General features: G+C 64.9%; 1 protein-coding gene across 3 annotated transcripts in view; it reads right to left on the bottom strand.

The window, feature by feature from the left end:
- The window catches only part of CDH4 (cadherin 4), a 309,328-nt gene that overhangs the window by 43,319 nt on the left and 253,398 nt on the right, over nt 1–12,611 (bottom strand). For all 3 annotated transcript variants that reach the window (XM_062204429.1, XM_062204431.1, XM_062204430.1), the window contains 2 exons: nt 3,928–4,083; nt 199–343 (listed from right to left, as the gene is read on the bottom strand). In XM_062204429.1, coding sequence (XP_062060413.1) covers nt 199–343; nt 3,928–4,083 — 301 coding nt within the window. The remainder of the gene's footprint in view (nt 1–198; nt 344–3,927; nt 4,084–12,611) is intronic.

The raw sequence follows: 12,611 nt of genomic DNA, 5'->3' as shown, positions 1-12,611 counted from the left end.
ATGGTGTCCCCGTGACGCTTGGTGCCCCCGGTCGCCTCCTGGACATCGTTTCCATGGTCACCTTGTGCACTGTGCCCCACCTTTGGTCTGTGCCCAGTCCGGACGCTGAGGTCTGTGTGAGCAGGGCTGTGGACGCTGGGTGTTCGTGGCGAGTCCCGGACGAGGCTCCCGCCCCCGCCCGCCCCACGGCCAGCTCACCTGGTTTGGAGCCCTCGTCCACGGAGCCGTTGTAGACCTGGTTGAAGAACTCGGGGCGGTTGTCGTTCATGTCGATGACGTAGATGTACAGGTCGATGGGGTTCTCCACCTTGTTGCCATTCATGTCCACGGCGTGGGCTCGCAGCTGGAAGGCAGCACAGGGCCATTAGCTGGTGCCCGCAGGGCACCACGGAGTCAGGGCAGTTCTCTGGGGGCCACAGCTCCCGGCTGACCCACAGCCTGGGGGGGGACACAGTCCCTGCTGACCAGCCTGGGGAGGACACAGTCCTCTGCTGACCCTCCACCTGGTGAGGGACAGTTCCCTGCTAACCCGCAGCCTGGGGGGGGGTGGGATACACAGCTCCTGGCTGACCCGCAGCCTTGGAGGACACAGCTCCCGGCTGACCCACGGCCTGTGGTGGGTGGAGGACACAGCTCCCGGCTGCCCCACGGCCTGTGGTGGGTGGAGGACACAGCTCTCTGCTGACCCTCCACCTTGGGGGGGCCACAGCTCCGAGCTGACCCACAGCCGGGGTGAGGACACAGTTCTCTGTTGACCTGCAGTCTGGAGGGGGATGGGACACACAGCTCCCAGCTGCCCCACAGCCTGGGGAGGGGGAGTGGGACACACAGCTCCCAGCTGCCCCACAGCCTGGGGAGGGGGAGTGGGACACACAGCTCCCAGCCCCTGGGACAGGAGGCAGCTGGGCAGATGCTGCTGGCTTTGGACATCACACAACTTCTCGGAGCCTCGGTCTGTCCTCTGCAGGTGCAGGAGAGGGGGTGACCCTCAGAATCCCACTGGCCACGGCCCCCCAGGGCCAGCCCAGACTGGTCCATGCACGGCTGATGGCTGATCTGATGCCTTAGATGGGAGTTCACGTCCCCCTACGGCCGTCACAGAAAAGCATTTGCGCCCTCTGAGGGGGCGGGGCTTTAGCGCCTGTGATGGAGAGGCTGAGGTGGGGGGCGGGGAGGAGACACGCGGGGGTGCAGAGAGGCCTGGGCCTGAGCAGGGGCGAGGCTAAGTGGGTGCCCGCTGGGTCCAGCCCGAGTCCGACCGTAAGGAGTTCGGGGCTTCTCTGCTTCTGCTGTTCTTGGCTCGGCCCAGCTGGGACACCGCGGCCACAGAGGGGCAGCTGGCCGAGGCTGGGCTGGGAGTCCCTCTGTCCTGGGAGCTGGGGGGACAGGGTCCTGACACTGGGGGCTGGGAGGTGGCAGGGGCTGCCCGGCCGATCCCTTGGCTTCTGGATCCGCCTCTTCACCGCTTCACTCACTCCCTCAGCCAACGCCCGTCAGGGGCCTGGCAGTGCCAGGCTCTGGGCTGGACCCGAGCTGGCTCGGCAACGACGGCCCAGACGCAGCCGCCTGAGCATCCGATCCTGGGAGAGGGCCCACGCCCCGCGAGGCGGCCCCCGGCGGGTCCTCTCCCCGGCAGGTGCAGGCCCCGAGCAGGTGCACAGTGAGTGCCGGCTGCTCCTGTATCTGGTGAAACTTCCCTGAAATGTGCACCCGAGCCCACGTCCCAAGCCCTCGGGCCATGGTTCTGTGCTGGAGGAGGGCCTGGCCCATGGTTAGGACACGGAGCCACGAGTGTGCAGGGGAGTCGATTCCACACGCGCCGGCGCGGCCGCCACCAGCAGGGACTCCCGCGGCCTCTCCAGCTCTTCCCGCTTCCGTGCAGACGAAGCCCACGTGGACGTCACTCCTCTCCTCTCCCGTGGCGGGGCAGCATGGCGTGCTGGCCACAGCGTGGCACCGACACCCACCCTGCACGCGACGCTCAGGCACCTGCAGCAGCTTGGGCGTTCCCCTTCCGCAGCCCAGCCCCCCAGCTCTCTCCCCGCGTGCCAGCGAGCGGCAGGGAGGAGCCTTGCTCGGAGGTTTCCGACAGACGCGATCCAATGTAGTCGAAACTTTTGGGGCGGGGCGGGGCGCGGACCAGGACGGCGGCTGGCGGGAGGCGGTGACTGCTCTTCCTGTCTTCTGCACAAGGAAGGCGCCTCCATGTCACTTCGCGAGGAGACCACGATGTCCATTTTGGCTCCAGGCTCTGAACCCTCTGATGCGGTGCAGTCCTGCCTGGCTGCCGCCGCCACAGCCCCTGCCCAGCTGGGTCCCTGCTGCCTCCCAGAGCGCACGAGCAGGCGCCGGGTCGCCCGTGCACAGTAGATACGCTGCGGCCGTTGCAAGTGGCGGCTTACCCGTGCAGCACTTGCCCTCCCGGGCTTCCAACGTGCTGCGGGGAGCTGCGTGTGGCAATCACGCGGTCACTCCGAGTGTCCTTGCACCCACCACTGACCGGGCAAAATTCCACACGGGGCTGCTGGAACCACACTGAAACCGTGGTGTCGTCATGGGCACAATGAGCTCCTTGGCACGGGGCCACGGCTCCTCACGTCCTCAGGGGAGCAGTGAGGGCCTCTGGGGGGTCCTGCCCCCCGCTGGTCACGAGGGCGTGGGATGGAGGCGCTTCTCCCAGCCCCTGGGGTGAGCACCGTCAGGGCTGACGTGGTTTTGGCTGGGAAGGAAGCCAGGGATGCGGCTGTGTGGCAGCCCTGGCTCTGGGGTGGGCAGCCCTGGCTCTGGGGTGGGCAGCCCTGGGGTGAGCCTCCCTGCTCTCCACATTGTGGTTCTTTGGTCCACTATCTGGGGCCCCAGGGAGGGCCTGGGTGAGTGGATGGAAGGGTGGACAGGTGGGTGGGTAAATGGACAGACAGGTGGATGGATGGATGGGTGGGTGGATGGATGGGTGATGAATGGTGGGTGGGAGCTGAAGTGAGAGACACAGCGGGAGCCTGGAAGTCGGGGCCAAATTTCCTCTCGGAGCTGTGAAGAAGGGTGTGTGGGCCCAGCTGGGAGCTGACGCTGCTCCATGCCGTGTCTGCCGGTCTGTAGCAACCACACGGCATGTAGAATCTCCTTGTCCCTGGGGCTCAGTGAGCCCCAAAGCACCGACCACACAAGGGGCGGGGGGCCAGGCTGAGCTCTGCACCGAGCGATGTCAGAGTTGGTGGTGATAGTGTGACCGAGGGTTCAGTCTCTGCTCACGCATGGCAACCGAGGCGCGGCCGTTCCGACCCCACAGGAGCCCCACGCGCCTGCGCCCAACTGTGTGTGCTGCTCAACGCCTCTCGCCGCGAGCCTCCGGGCTCAGCAGCAGCCAGCGGGCTCCCCTCCCTTCTGCCCTCTTCCCTCCGCAGGAGGCTGGGGCCAGACAGGGGAGGGCCGGGCCTGAGGGCTCGCACCTGGCCAGGGCCGGCTGGGTTTGACTCGCCCACGAGTGGGCTCCAGCCTGGCAAACCCTTCTGTGCGGTGAGGGGCAGAGCCCAAGGCTGAACCCGGCTGCCTCCCCCGAGAGCCCTGAGCCCCACGCCCCGCAGCCTTCTCTTTCTCACCCCTTCCTCCACTCCGTGCACAGCCACGAACTGGACCTGGGGAGGACGCACGGTCCCTCGCGCTGCAGTGGGCGGGGCAGCTGGCAGTCTGGGACATTGCAGTGGGGACAGAAGCAGCAGCAGGCTCTGGGTTCTCCCTGGGGGGCCCAGGCCCGAGCAGCTCCCTAGGAGGGGGTCAGGGCACAGATTCCCCGGCCCCCGGCCCACTGTGTCGTGAGCCCCACTGGCAATTCTGGCTGGGCTCCTGCCGGGGCCCCCCACCTCGGATCCAGGACCCTGTCTGGCAGCCGCCCCTGCTGCCGCCCCTCCAGCTGTGGGCCGGGACACTCACGTGGTAAGAGGCCCGCTCCTCCCGGTCCATGGGCCGCGTGACGTACATCCGGCCGGACATGGAGTCGATGCTGAAGACCTCCATGGGGGGCTGGTCGGCGCCCACACCCGTGATGCTGTACCGGATGGGGATGTCGTTGTCCTTGTCGGACCGGATCTGAAAGGCAGGCGCAAAGCCGGGGCTGTCAGCCTGCTGCGGGGGTCCACGCTTGCCCCCTCCTCCGAGGGCCTCGCACCTGACTTGCTCTGGGACCGCGCCAGTCCTTCGTCCACTTTGGGAACTGGAAGGGCAGCCAGAGGTCAGGGGGTCACTGAACGCCACCAGCTACTCCCGCAGTGGCCCATCAGGAAGCAGTGAGGGACAAGCGGTGTCAGCCCAGGGAGCTGGGGGCACCCCGCAGAGACCACAGCACAGCTGAGACAGGCTGGAGACCCCGTCTAAAACAGCCTGGCATTTGGTAGCCAAACCCAGGAGACAGAGGCAAGGAGAGGGCAACCTCCTCACAGCTCCGGGGCAATAGGTCAGCATGACGGCACAGGTGCTGCCCGCCCCACAGCACAGGTGCAGCCCGGCCCCATGGCACAGGTACAGCCTGGCCCCACAGCACAGGTGCGCCCCACCCCAGGGCACAGGTGTAGCCCGGCCCCACGGCACAGGTGCCCCCCACCCCAGGGCACAGGTGCAGCTCAGCCCCATGGCACAGGTGCTCCCCACCCCACGGCACAGGTGCAGCTCAGCCCCATGGCACAGGTGCTCCCCGCCCCATGGCACAGGTGCAGCCCGGCCCCATGGCACAGGTGCTCCCCGCCCCTTGGCACAGGTGCAGCCCGGCCCCACGGCACAGGTGCAGCCCGGCCCCATGGCACAGGTGCTCCCCGCCCCATGGCACAGGTGCAGCCAGCCCCATGGCACAGGTGCTCCCCACCCCATGGCACAGGTGCAGCCCGGCCTGATGGCACAGGTGCTCCCCACCCCATTCCCGGGAAGGCCCAGCAGATGTGGTTCTGTCCCCTGAGAGTCACACACAACCACAGTCTCAGGAGTGGGGGCTGCGGCAGAAGTGACCCTGGCCAGTGGGAGAAGCAGTTAGCCCAGAGAACGGCTACCAGCCGGCCTGCCCAGGGTTATCCAGGCCCTGACGCCAGGCGGCCGAGTGGGCTGGGGGCACAGAAGTGCGGCCAGTGTGGATGGAGCTGGGCACACACACAGCTTTGCCGTCGGCTCGTCGTGGGGGCTTTTGCTTTCTCGGCAGATGACGAGATAACCACGGATCTTCGGGAAACCGGAAGCCCGGGAGCAGAGCCGACAGCCACCTGTCTGTGCTCGGCTGAGGCCGACGCTGCGGGGAGTAGGAACCTGGTGATCGTGCGGTTGCAGCCTGCGGAGCGGGTGCAGGGGAGCAGCCAGCCCAGTGGGCGAGCAGGGTTTGTGCTCAATTCGGACTGCGCCCTTTGAAGATACAGCTTTCCGGCTGGTGCCGCGGCTCACGAGGCTAATCCTCCGCCTGCGGCGCTGGCACTCCGGGTTCTAGTCCCGGTCGGGGCGCCTCGTTCTGTCCCGATTGCCCCTTTTCCAGTCCAGCTCTCTGCTGTGGCCCAGGAGTGCAGTGGAGGATGGCCCAAGTGCTTGGGCCCTGCACCCGCATGGGAGACCAGCAGGAAGTACCCGGATCCTGGATTCGGATCGGTGCAGCGCGCCGGCCGTAGCGGCCATTTCAGGGGTGAACCAACAGAAGGAAGACCTTCCTCTCTGTCTCTCTCTCTCACTGTCTAACTCTGCCTGTCAAAAAAAAAAAAAAATACAGCTTTTCAAACACCCGACCCCCGGCGGGACCACGACAGTATTTGACGGTAGACTGTCCGCTGTGAAAACCTCCAAGATACCGCCAAAGTGATGGCGGCACTCGCGTCAGGGTTTCAGGACAAAGACCTCGAGGGAAGGCGTCCGGCCCAGCAGCTGGGACGCCCACGCCTCCCACCTGACTACCTGGGTTCGGTTCCCGGCTCTGCTCTGGCTTCCGGCTTCCTGCGGACGCAGACCCCCCTGGGAGGCAGCAGGGAGGGCTCAGCATGTGGGTTCCTGCTGTGTGTGCAGGCGTCGGGGAGTGACCCAGGGGACGGGAGATCTCGCTCTGGGCCTTCTGGCTCTTCAATAATAATAATAATAATAGTAACAAGAACTTCTAAGAAAAACCTTTCAGAAATTTAAAAACCTTCTGAAATAGCGACTGCATCAACATTGCAGAAAGATTAGAGAACCAGAGAGAGAGACAGAGAGGTCTCCATCCGCCGGTTCACTCCCCAAATGGCCACAGTGACCGGAGCTGCGCCAGTCTGAAGCCAGGAGCCAGGAGCTTCCTCCGGCTCTCCCACGAGGGTGCAGAGGCCCAAGCACTTGGGCCATCTTCCACCGCTTTCCCAGACCACAGCAGAGAGCTGGATTGGAAAAGGAGCAGCCGGGACTAGAACCCGGTGCCCATACGGGATGCTGGTGTTTCAGGCCAGGGCTTTAACCCACTGCGCCACAGCGCCGGCCCCTTTAATTTATTTTTTAAGGAATACAAATTTCATAAGTACAACTTTAGGAACATGGTGATTCTCCCCACCGTACCCCCCTCCCACCCCCCTTCCACCCCTCCTCTGCCTCTCTCCCCCCTTCTCAGTCCCATTCATTGAGATTCATTTTCAACCAGATTTGCACACAGAAGCCCAACTCTGTACTAAGATGTCGATGATTTGCACACACATACACACACACAGGTATCCTGCGCCTGCCCGGGGAGCACTCACGGCTCCGACTGCTCAGCTGCGTGGGGAGAGACTTATTTCAGGCTCGCTCTTCCGGGGCAGAGCGGTCAAGGGCACTTCAGCCGTCAGGGCCACTTGGCGGTGGGCTCTCCACTGTTTCTCTGGTTTTATTATCTCCATCCCAAGCCCCGAGTGCTCTGCGATGTTTCTTCCCTAATTGCCTCTCCTGCCATGAGATCTGGCGTCACACATACACCGCGCACCTGCCTGCGTGCTGGGCCACGTGGGAGGGCCCCAGCCCCTCAGCGTCTGAGCGTTTGGTCCCTGATAACGAACGTGTGTGTCCTTTGTGAGTGTGAATTGCTCTGCCATTGAGAAGGCGTCGTCTAAGGAGACTGTGATGAGATCCTGGAAAGACTGGGGCCGTTACACGATGATTCGGGCGATGCCTCGTCCCCTTTCCCACTTTGCTGCAGGGTTCTGGGAGAGCCTCGAAACCAGTGTGCGCCACCCCAACACAGCAACATTGCCGAGCAGCCGGGGAGAGAGCCCTGTGGTAGGGCAGGAGGCCAGGAGGCGCTGGGAAGAGACAGCAGGGCAGGAAGCCCCTTCTGGCCGGGGCCAAGCACAACACGGAGGGGTGGGGGTGTGTGAGCTGTCACAGGGTAGCTCAGCGCCTCCCGGGGGACAGTGGTGACACCAGGAGACAGTTTTGGTTGCTACACTTGAGTGTGCTACTGGCATCAGGCGGGAAGAGCCTGGAGATCTGGATTGTCCAGGGACCGCAGTGTGGCTGGTCGGTCAGCAGGGTCATGCTGCAGGGCTGGGGTTTCTCGGTGCCACCCAAGAAGGGCTGATGGCACCAGGCCACCCCCTCTGTCAGCTGCAGGAGACATGTGCTGTAGGGGCCCCCGCTCCCTGAGTGAAGTGCACTCACCTGCACGGGGCCTCATGGCCCATGACCCGCCCCCCAGTTTCTCGGCACGCGGGCTGTTTCCCATGCATAAGGGCGTCCGGCTTTCCGCAGGGGGGCGCTGGGAAATCGGCCGGGTGGGCTGGGCCCTGTATAACTGCTCCATGCAACCTAAGGCGGGGACAACACAGAAGCCCCTGGGCCCACGCAGGATGCCAGTGACAGGCAGGTGGGAGATGGTGGGTTGGGACGGCGGCCGGCTGGAGCCCACGTTCCCTCTGAAGGGGCGGCTGCTCAGACAGAGTCCAGGCCCCGGATGTGGGCCGTCCTGATTTACAGGAGAGAACTTCCCATGTGGTTTCTACGGAGTTTTAAGCTTGTTTTGTATGACATCTCCTGGCTCGAGTGCTGGGACCAGTTCCTATTCCTCAAGAGCTCTGCGTGGGTCAGGCTGTGAGGTGGACCAGGTCCGGCTGCTGGTCTCTCCAGGGGCTTGTCCAGAGGGAGCTGGCCGGGCCATCTGCCCACAGGGGCTCTGGGTGCATGGAGTCCCCTGTAGCCGGGTGTCCCGGCTGGATTCACGGCTCCCGCCGGCACCCGGTGCGGCTCCGGGCCCGCGGGACCTCTGGGGTTGGCTGTGCAGGACCACCTTTCCCTCGGGCGCCCAAGGGCCGCTCAGGCTCCGATAGGAGGACAGGGGCCCTACAGGCTCGCCCAGATCTTGAATCTCCCTGGTAGGGAAACGGAGCCAAGGCGACAGGGTCTGTTGGGCTTTGAAGTCTTTTTTAACACAGGAAACTAAAGCAAGCCCTTCCACGCTCAGCCTCTGCAGCCGCAGCACCCGGACACCCCTCCCGGGCCCCGCCTGCACCCTGGCCCCTGCTGTCCGGCACCGGAGCAGCAGCTAGAGGGTCGCGAGGGACCAGGGCTGCACCCCATCCCCTCGCGGGCCTCAGTCAGCCACGCTCTCCCCACGGCCACAAGCCCTGCATGACCACGCCCCACTCCCGGCTCTGCACGCTCGTCCACTCCCTGGCCAGCTCCCTGCAGCCCCTCTGACTTCCCGGCTCTTCCCCGAGACGCTGAGCCCTCGCACTTCTGTTCCCTCTGCCTGGGACGGCCTCGTCCTCACCAGCACTGTGGCTCTTGGCCATGCATCCCTGTCTCTCATCAGAGGTGGTTTCCCCGGACACCCGGTCTGAAACCCAATGGCACTGGCGCCCGCTCGCCCTGGTCCACAGTCAGACAGGTGTGTTCTCCTTCCCCTCACACACACGAGCTCCATGAAGCGTGGGCTCTGTGACGTGGGCCCCTGGGCAGCCCCTGCGCCTGCGGGGTCAGTGGAACATAGAGCCCGGTCACAGCCCACAGCCCACAGCCCACAGCCCACAGCCGCTCTCACCATCGCGGCGTGCAAGGACCCTCCACCCGCCCAGGCGAGGAGGCCACAGTGGAGGAATGCGCCTCTCGCCCCACACAGCACGGGGACGCCGTGTTGTCCTCTACCTTGGCCTCAGGCCAGGCCCCTGCACCGGCGCGACCCCGGGACCCCGCTCCTTGGCACCCGGACAACGTTTGGTCTGCAGTCCTGGAGCCGGCCCGAGGCCACGGCCCACGTTGGAGCCCACACGGGCAGGTGCCACGCACCCAGCCAGGCCGAGCTGAGACCGGGTGACACCCCTGGATATCCAGCCATGGACAGGAGTCTAGTGTATCGATACATTCTAACTGAATATTTCCGATACATTATCTCAGCGCAGGCGGGAAGTTGGTTTCACTTTCACTTCCTCGGGAACCTTCAGCTGCCTAAACGCAGCCGCTCAGGCAATCCGAGCGAGGGGCATTTTCCGCGCAGGCCGGGGACTGGTGAACAGGGAGGGCCCGCGTGCTCCTTCCGCATGACCCAGGTCACGGAACCCGGGCGGTCCCCGCCCCTCGCCCCCGGCCAGGCAATGCACGGTGACCACAGGCTGGGACATCCTGTGTGCACTGGGGCTGTGAACGTGCCACCTGTCAGTGCCCCCTCGGGGCCAGGAGGGTGGGGGACTGCACACACCAGGGACGGTGGGTCTGTCCTAGGGAGGAGGGGCACCATCTGCGGGAGGTGTGCTCCCCTCGGGCAGGGCCGGTGGCCCCAGACCGCGTCCTCCACTCCTGCACTCGGTCTAGGCCGTCCCGGGGAGGCCCAGGCCCAGCCGCCCCCAGGAGTGCACTGGGGTGAATTTCTCTCCCGCACCTTCAGTCTGGTGGTTCCGTCAGGGACCCAAATCTGCTTCCTCTGTCCCTCACCCGAGAGCTTTCCTGGCTCCGAGACGTTCAACATTCACCCGAGAAGTCGGGAGCCGGGGCAGCAGCAGCCGCAGCTCTTCTAGAAGCGGCCAGGTCTGCCCGGGACCTGGCTCCAGGAGGGCCCGGTGCCCCAGGGTGAGGGCCCTGTGCACCCTAGTGAGAGCCCTGTGTACCTGGGTGAGGGCCCTGTGCCCCTAGGTGTGGGCCCTGTGCCCCTCGGTGTGGGCCCTGTACACCTGGGTGAGGGCCCTGTACACCTGGGTGAGGGCCCTGTGCCCCTAGGTGAGGGCCCTGTGCCCCTAGGTGTGGGCCCTGTGCCCCTAGGTGTGGGCCCTGTGCACCTCGGTGTGGGCCCTGTGCCCCTAGGTGAGGGCCCTGTGCCCTGGAGGGTGGCCCTGTGCACCCAGGTGAGGGCCCTGCACCCCTAGAGGAGGCCCGGTACCCTGGAGCGAGAGGATTATGGAAGAAGACTGCAGGAGCAGGGCCCCAGCACAGGCCTGGAGCCCGCAGAAGGCACAGAGGTTCCCGTGGTGGACGAGGACAACAGCCTGCAGGGCGTGAGGGGCAGCAGGAGGCAGGCCCCGTCCTGGACTCGTCCAGGAGCCGGAGGGACAACAGCCTGGAACGACACCAAGCAGAGCCTGCACGGGGCCAGCGCTGGTGTCTGTGGGGCCGGGGGCCACTCCCTGAGGGGCTGCGCCTCTTCCCGGCAGCGCCGCCTCCCAGGGTTTCCACACGTCCCGCTGTACGGCACATGCGGTCGGCGCTCCCGTGTCCTGCCTGCTGCTGCCTGCCCATCTGCTCCCTGTTTTCCTTGAAATCCCTGAACGTGTTTCTGAGAAATGTCAAAGGCCTCGCTGTGGTCCGCCGTCCAGGCAGCGCGAGGGTTCCTGGTTCGTTTTCGCGGGCGGCCCTTCCTCCTGGGCACAGCCCACAGTTTCTATATCACGAGCTGGGTAACCTGTGTCCATTACCAGCTCTGACAGATGATGCGCCGCGAGGACGCCGGTTCTGGTGCCTGTGTCCATTGCCAGCTCTGACAGATGATGCGCCGCGAGGACGCCGGTTCTGGTGCCTGTGTCCATTGCCAGCTCTGACAGATGATGCGCCGCGAGGACGCCGGTTCTGGTGCCTGTGTCCATTGCCAGCTCTGACAGATGATGCGCCGCGAGGACGCCGGTTCTGGTGCCTGTGTCCATTGCCAGCTCTGACAGATGATGCGCCGCGAGGACGCCGGTTCTGGTGCCTGTGTCCATTGCCAGCTCTGACAGATGATGCGCCGCGAGGACGCCGGTTCTGGTGCCTGTGTCCATTGCCAGCTCTGACAGATGATGCGCCGCGAGGACGCCGGTTCTGGTGCCTGTGTCCATTGCCAGCTCTGACAGATGATGCGCCGCGAGGACGCCGGTTCTGGTGCCTGTGTCCATTACCAGCTCTGACAGATGATGCGCCGCGAGGACGCCGGTTCTGGTGCCTGTGTCCATTGCCAGCTCTGACAGATGATGTGCCGCGAGGACGCCGGTTCTGGTGCCTGTGTCCATTGCCAGCTCTGACAGATGATGCGCCGCGAGGACGCCGGTTCTGGTGCCTGTGTCCATTGCCAGCTCTGACAGATGATGCGCCGCGAGGACGCCGGTTCTGGTGCCTGTGTCCATTGCCAGCTCTGACAGATGATGCGCCGCGAGGACGCCGGCTCTGGTGCCTGTGTCCATTGCCAGCTCTGACAGATGATGCGCCGCGAGGACGCCGGCTCTGGTGCCTGTGTCCATTACCAGCTCTGACAGATGATGCGCCGCGAGGACGCCGGCTCTGGTGCCTGTGTCCATTACCAGCTCTGACAGATGATGCGCCGCGAGGACGCCGGCTCTGGTGCCTGTGTCCATTACCAGCTCTGACAGATGATGCGCCGCGAGGACGCCGGCTCTGGTGCCTTGCCCTGAAGGCTTATTTTTGTCTCGGCAGGAAGTTGACTTGGCTGGACTCAGATTCAAGTGGTTCTCCTGCAGTTGGCACTGGCTGGGACCCTGCGCCGTCCTGCCAGTCTCCCGGCCGTGGCTTTCGTGGACCCTGCTCTGCTCCGTCTCCCGGCCGTGGCTTTCGTGGACCCTGCTCTGCTCCGTCTCCCGGCTGTGGCTTTCATGGACCCTGCTGTGCTCCGTCCTGCCAGTCTCCCGGCCGTGGCTTTCGTGGACCCTGCTCTGCTCCGTCTCCCGGCCGTGGCTTTCGTGGACCCTGCTCTGCTCCGTCTCCCGGCTGTGCTTTCGTGGCCTCTGCTCCGTCCTGCCAGTCTCCCACCTGCAGTTTCTGTGGGGTCTCAGAGCAGCCCTGTGCTTGCACAGCTTCCGTGGGCAGCCTAGGGTGTGGGCAGGGTTTCAAGCGTACTTTCTAGAACATATTTTCTTTCTTTTTTTTTTTTGACAGGCAGAGTGGACAGTGAGAGAGAGAGACAGAGAGAAAGGTCTTCCTTTGCCGTTGGTTCACCCTCCAATGGCTGCCGCGGTGGCCAGGGAAAACCCTGAGCCTGATGGTGGCTTGGGGAAGGCACCCGCCGCCTCTCCCTGACCTTTCCACTCTGCGTGACTCATCAGGGGGAACGTGTTGACGGCCACAGAATCGCAGCCGATCCCAGCTCAGCCTCCAAGGCGCCACCCGTGGCTTCCTGCCCCCCACTGCCCACACCGTGTGATCCGGGCTTCCTGCAGGAGCGACAGAGAGGCAACTGGGGGACTTCCTGT

The sequence above is a fragment of the Lepus europaeus genome, chromosome 10 (assembly GCF_033115175.1).
Source record: "Lepus europaeus isolate LE1 chromosome 10, mLepTim1.pri, whole genome shotgun sequence".
NCBI lineage: Eukaryota > Metazoa > Chordata > Mammalia > Lagomorpha > Leporidae > Lepus > Lepus europaeus.
The sequence above is the reverse complement of the archived record's forward strand: the minus strand, read 5'-3'. Positions and strand labels throughout refer to the sequence as shown.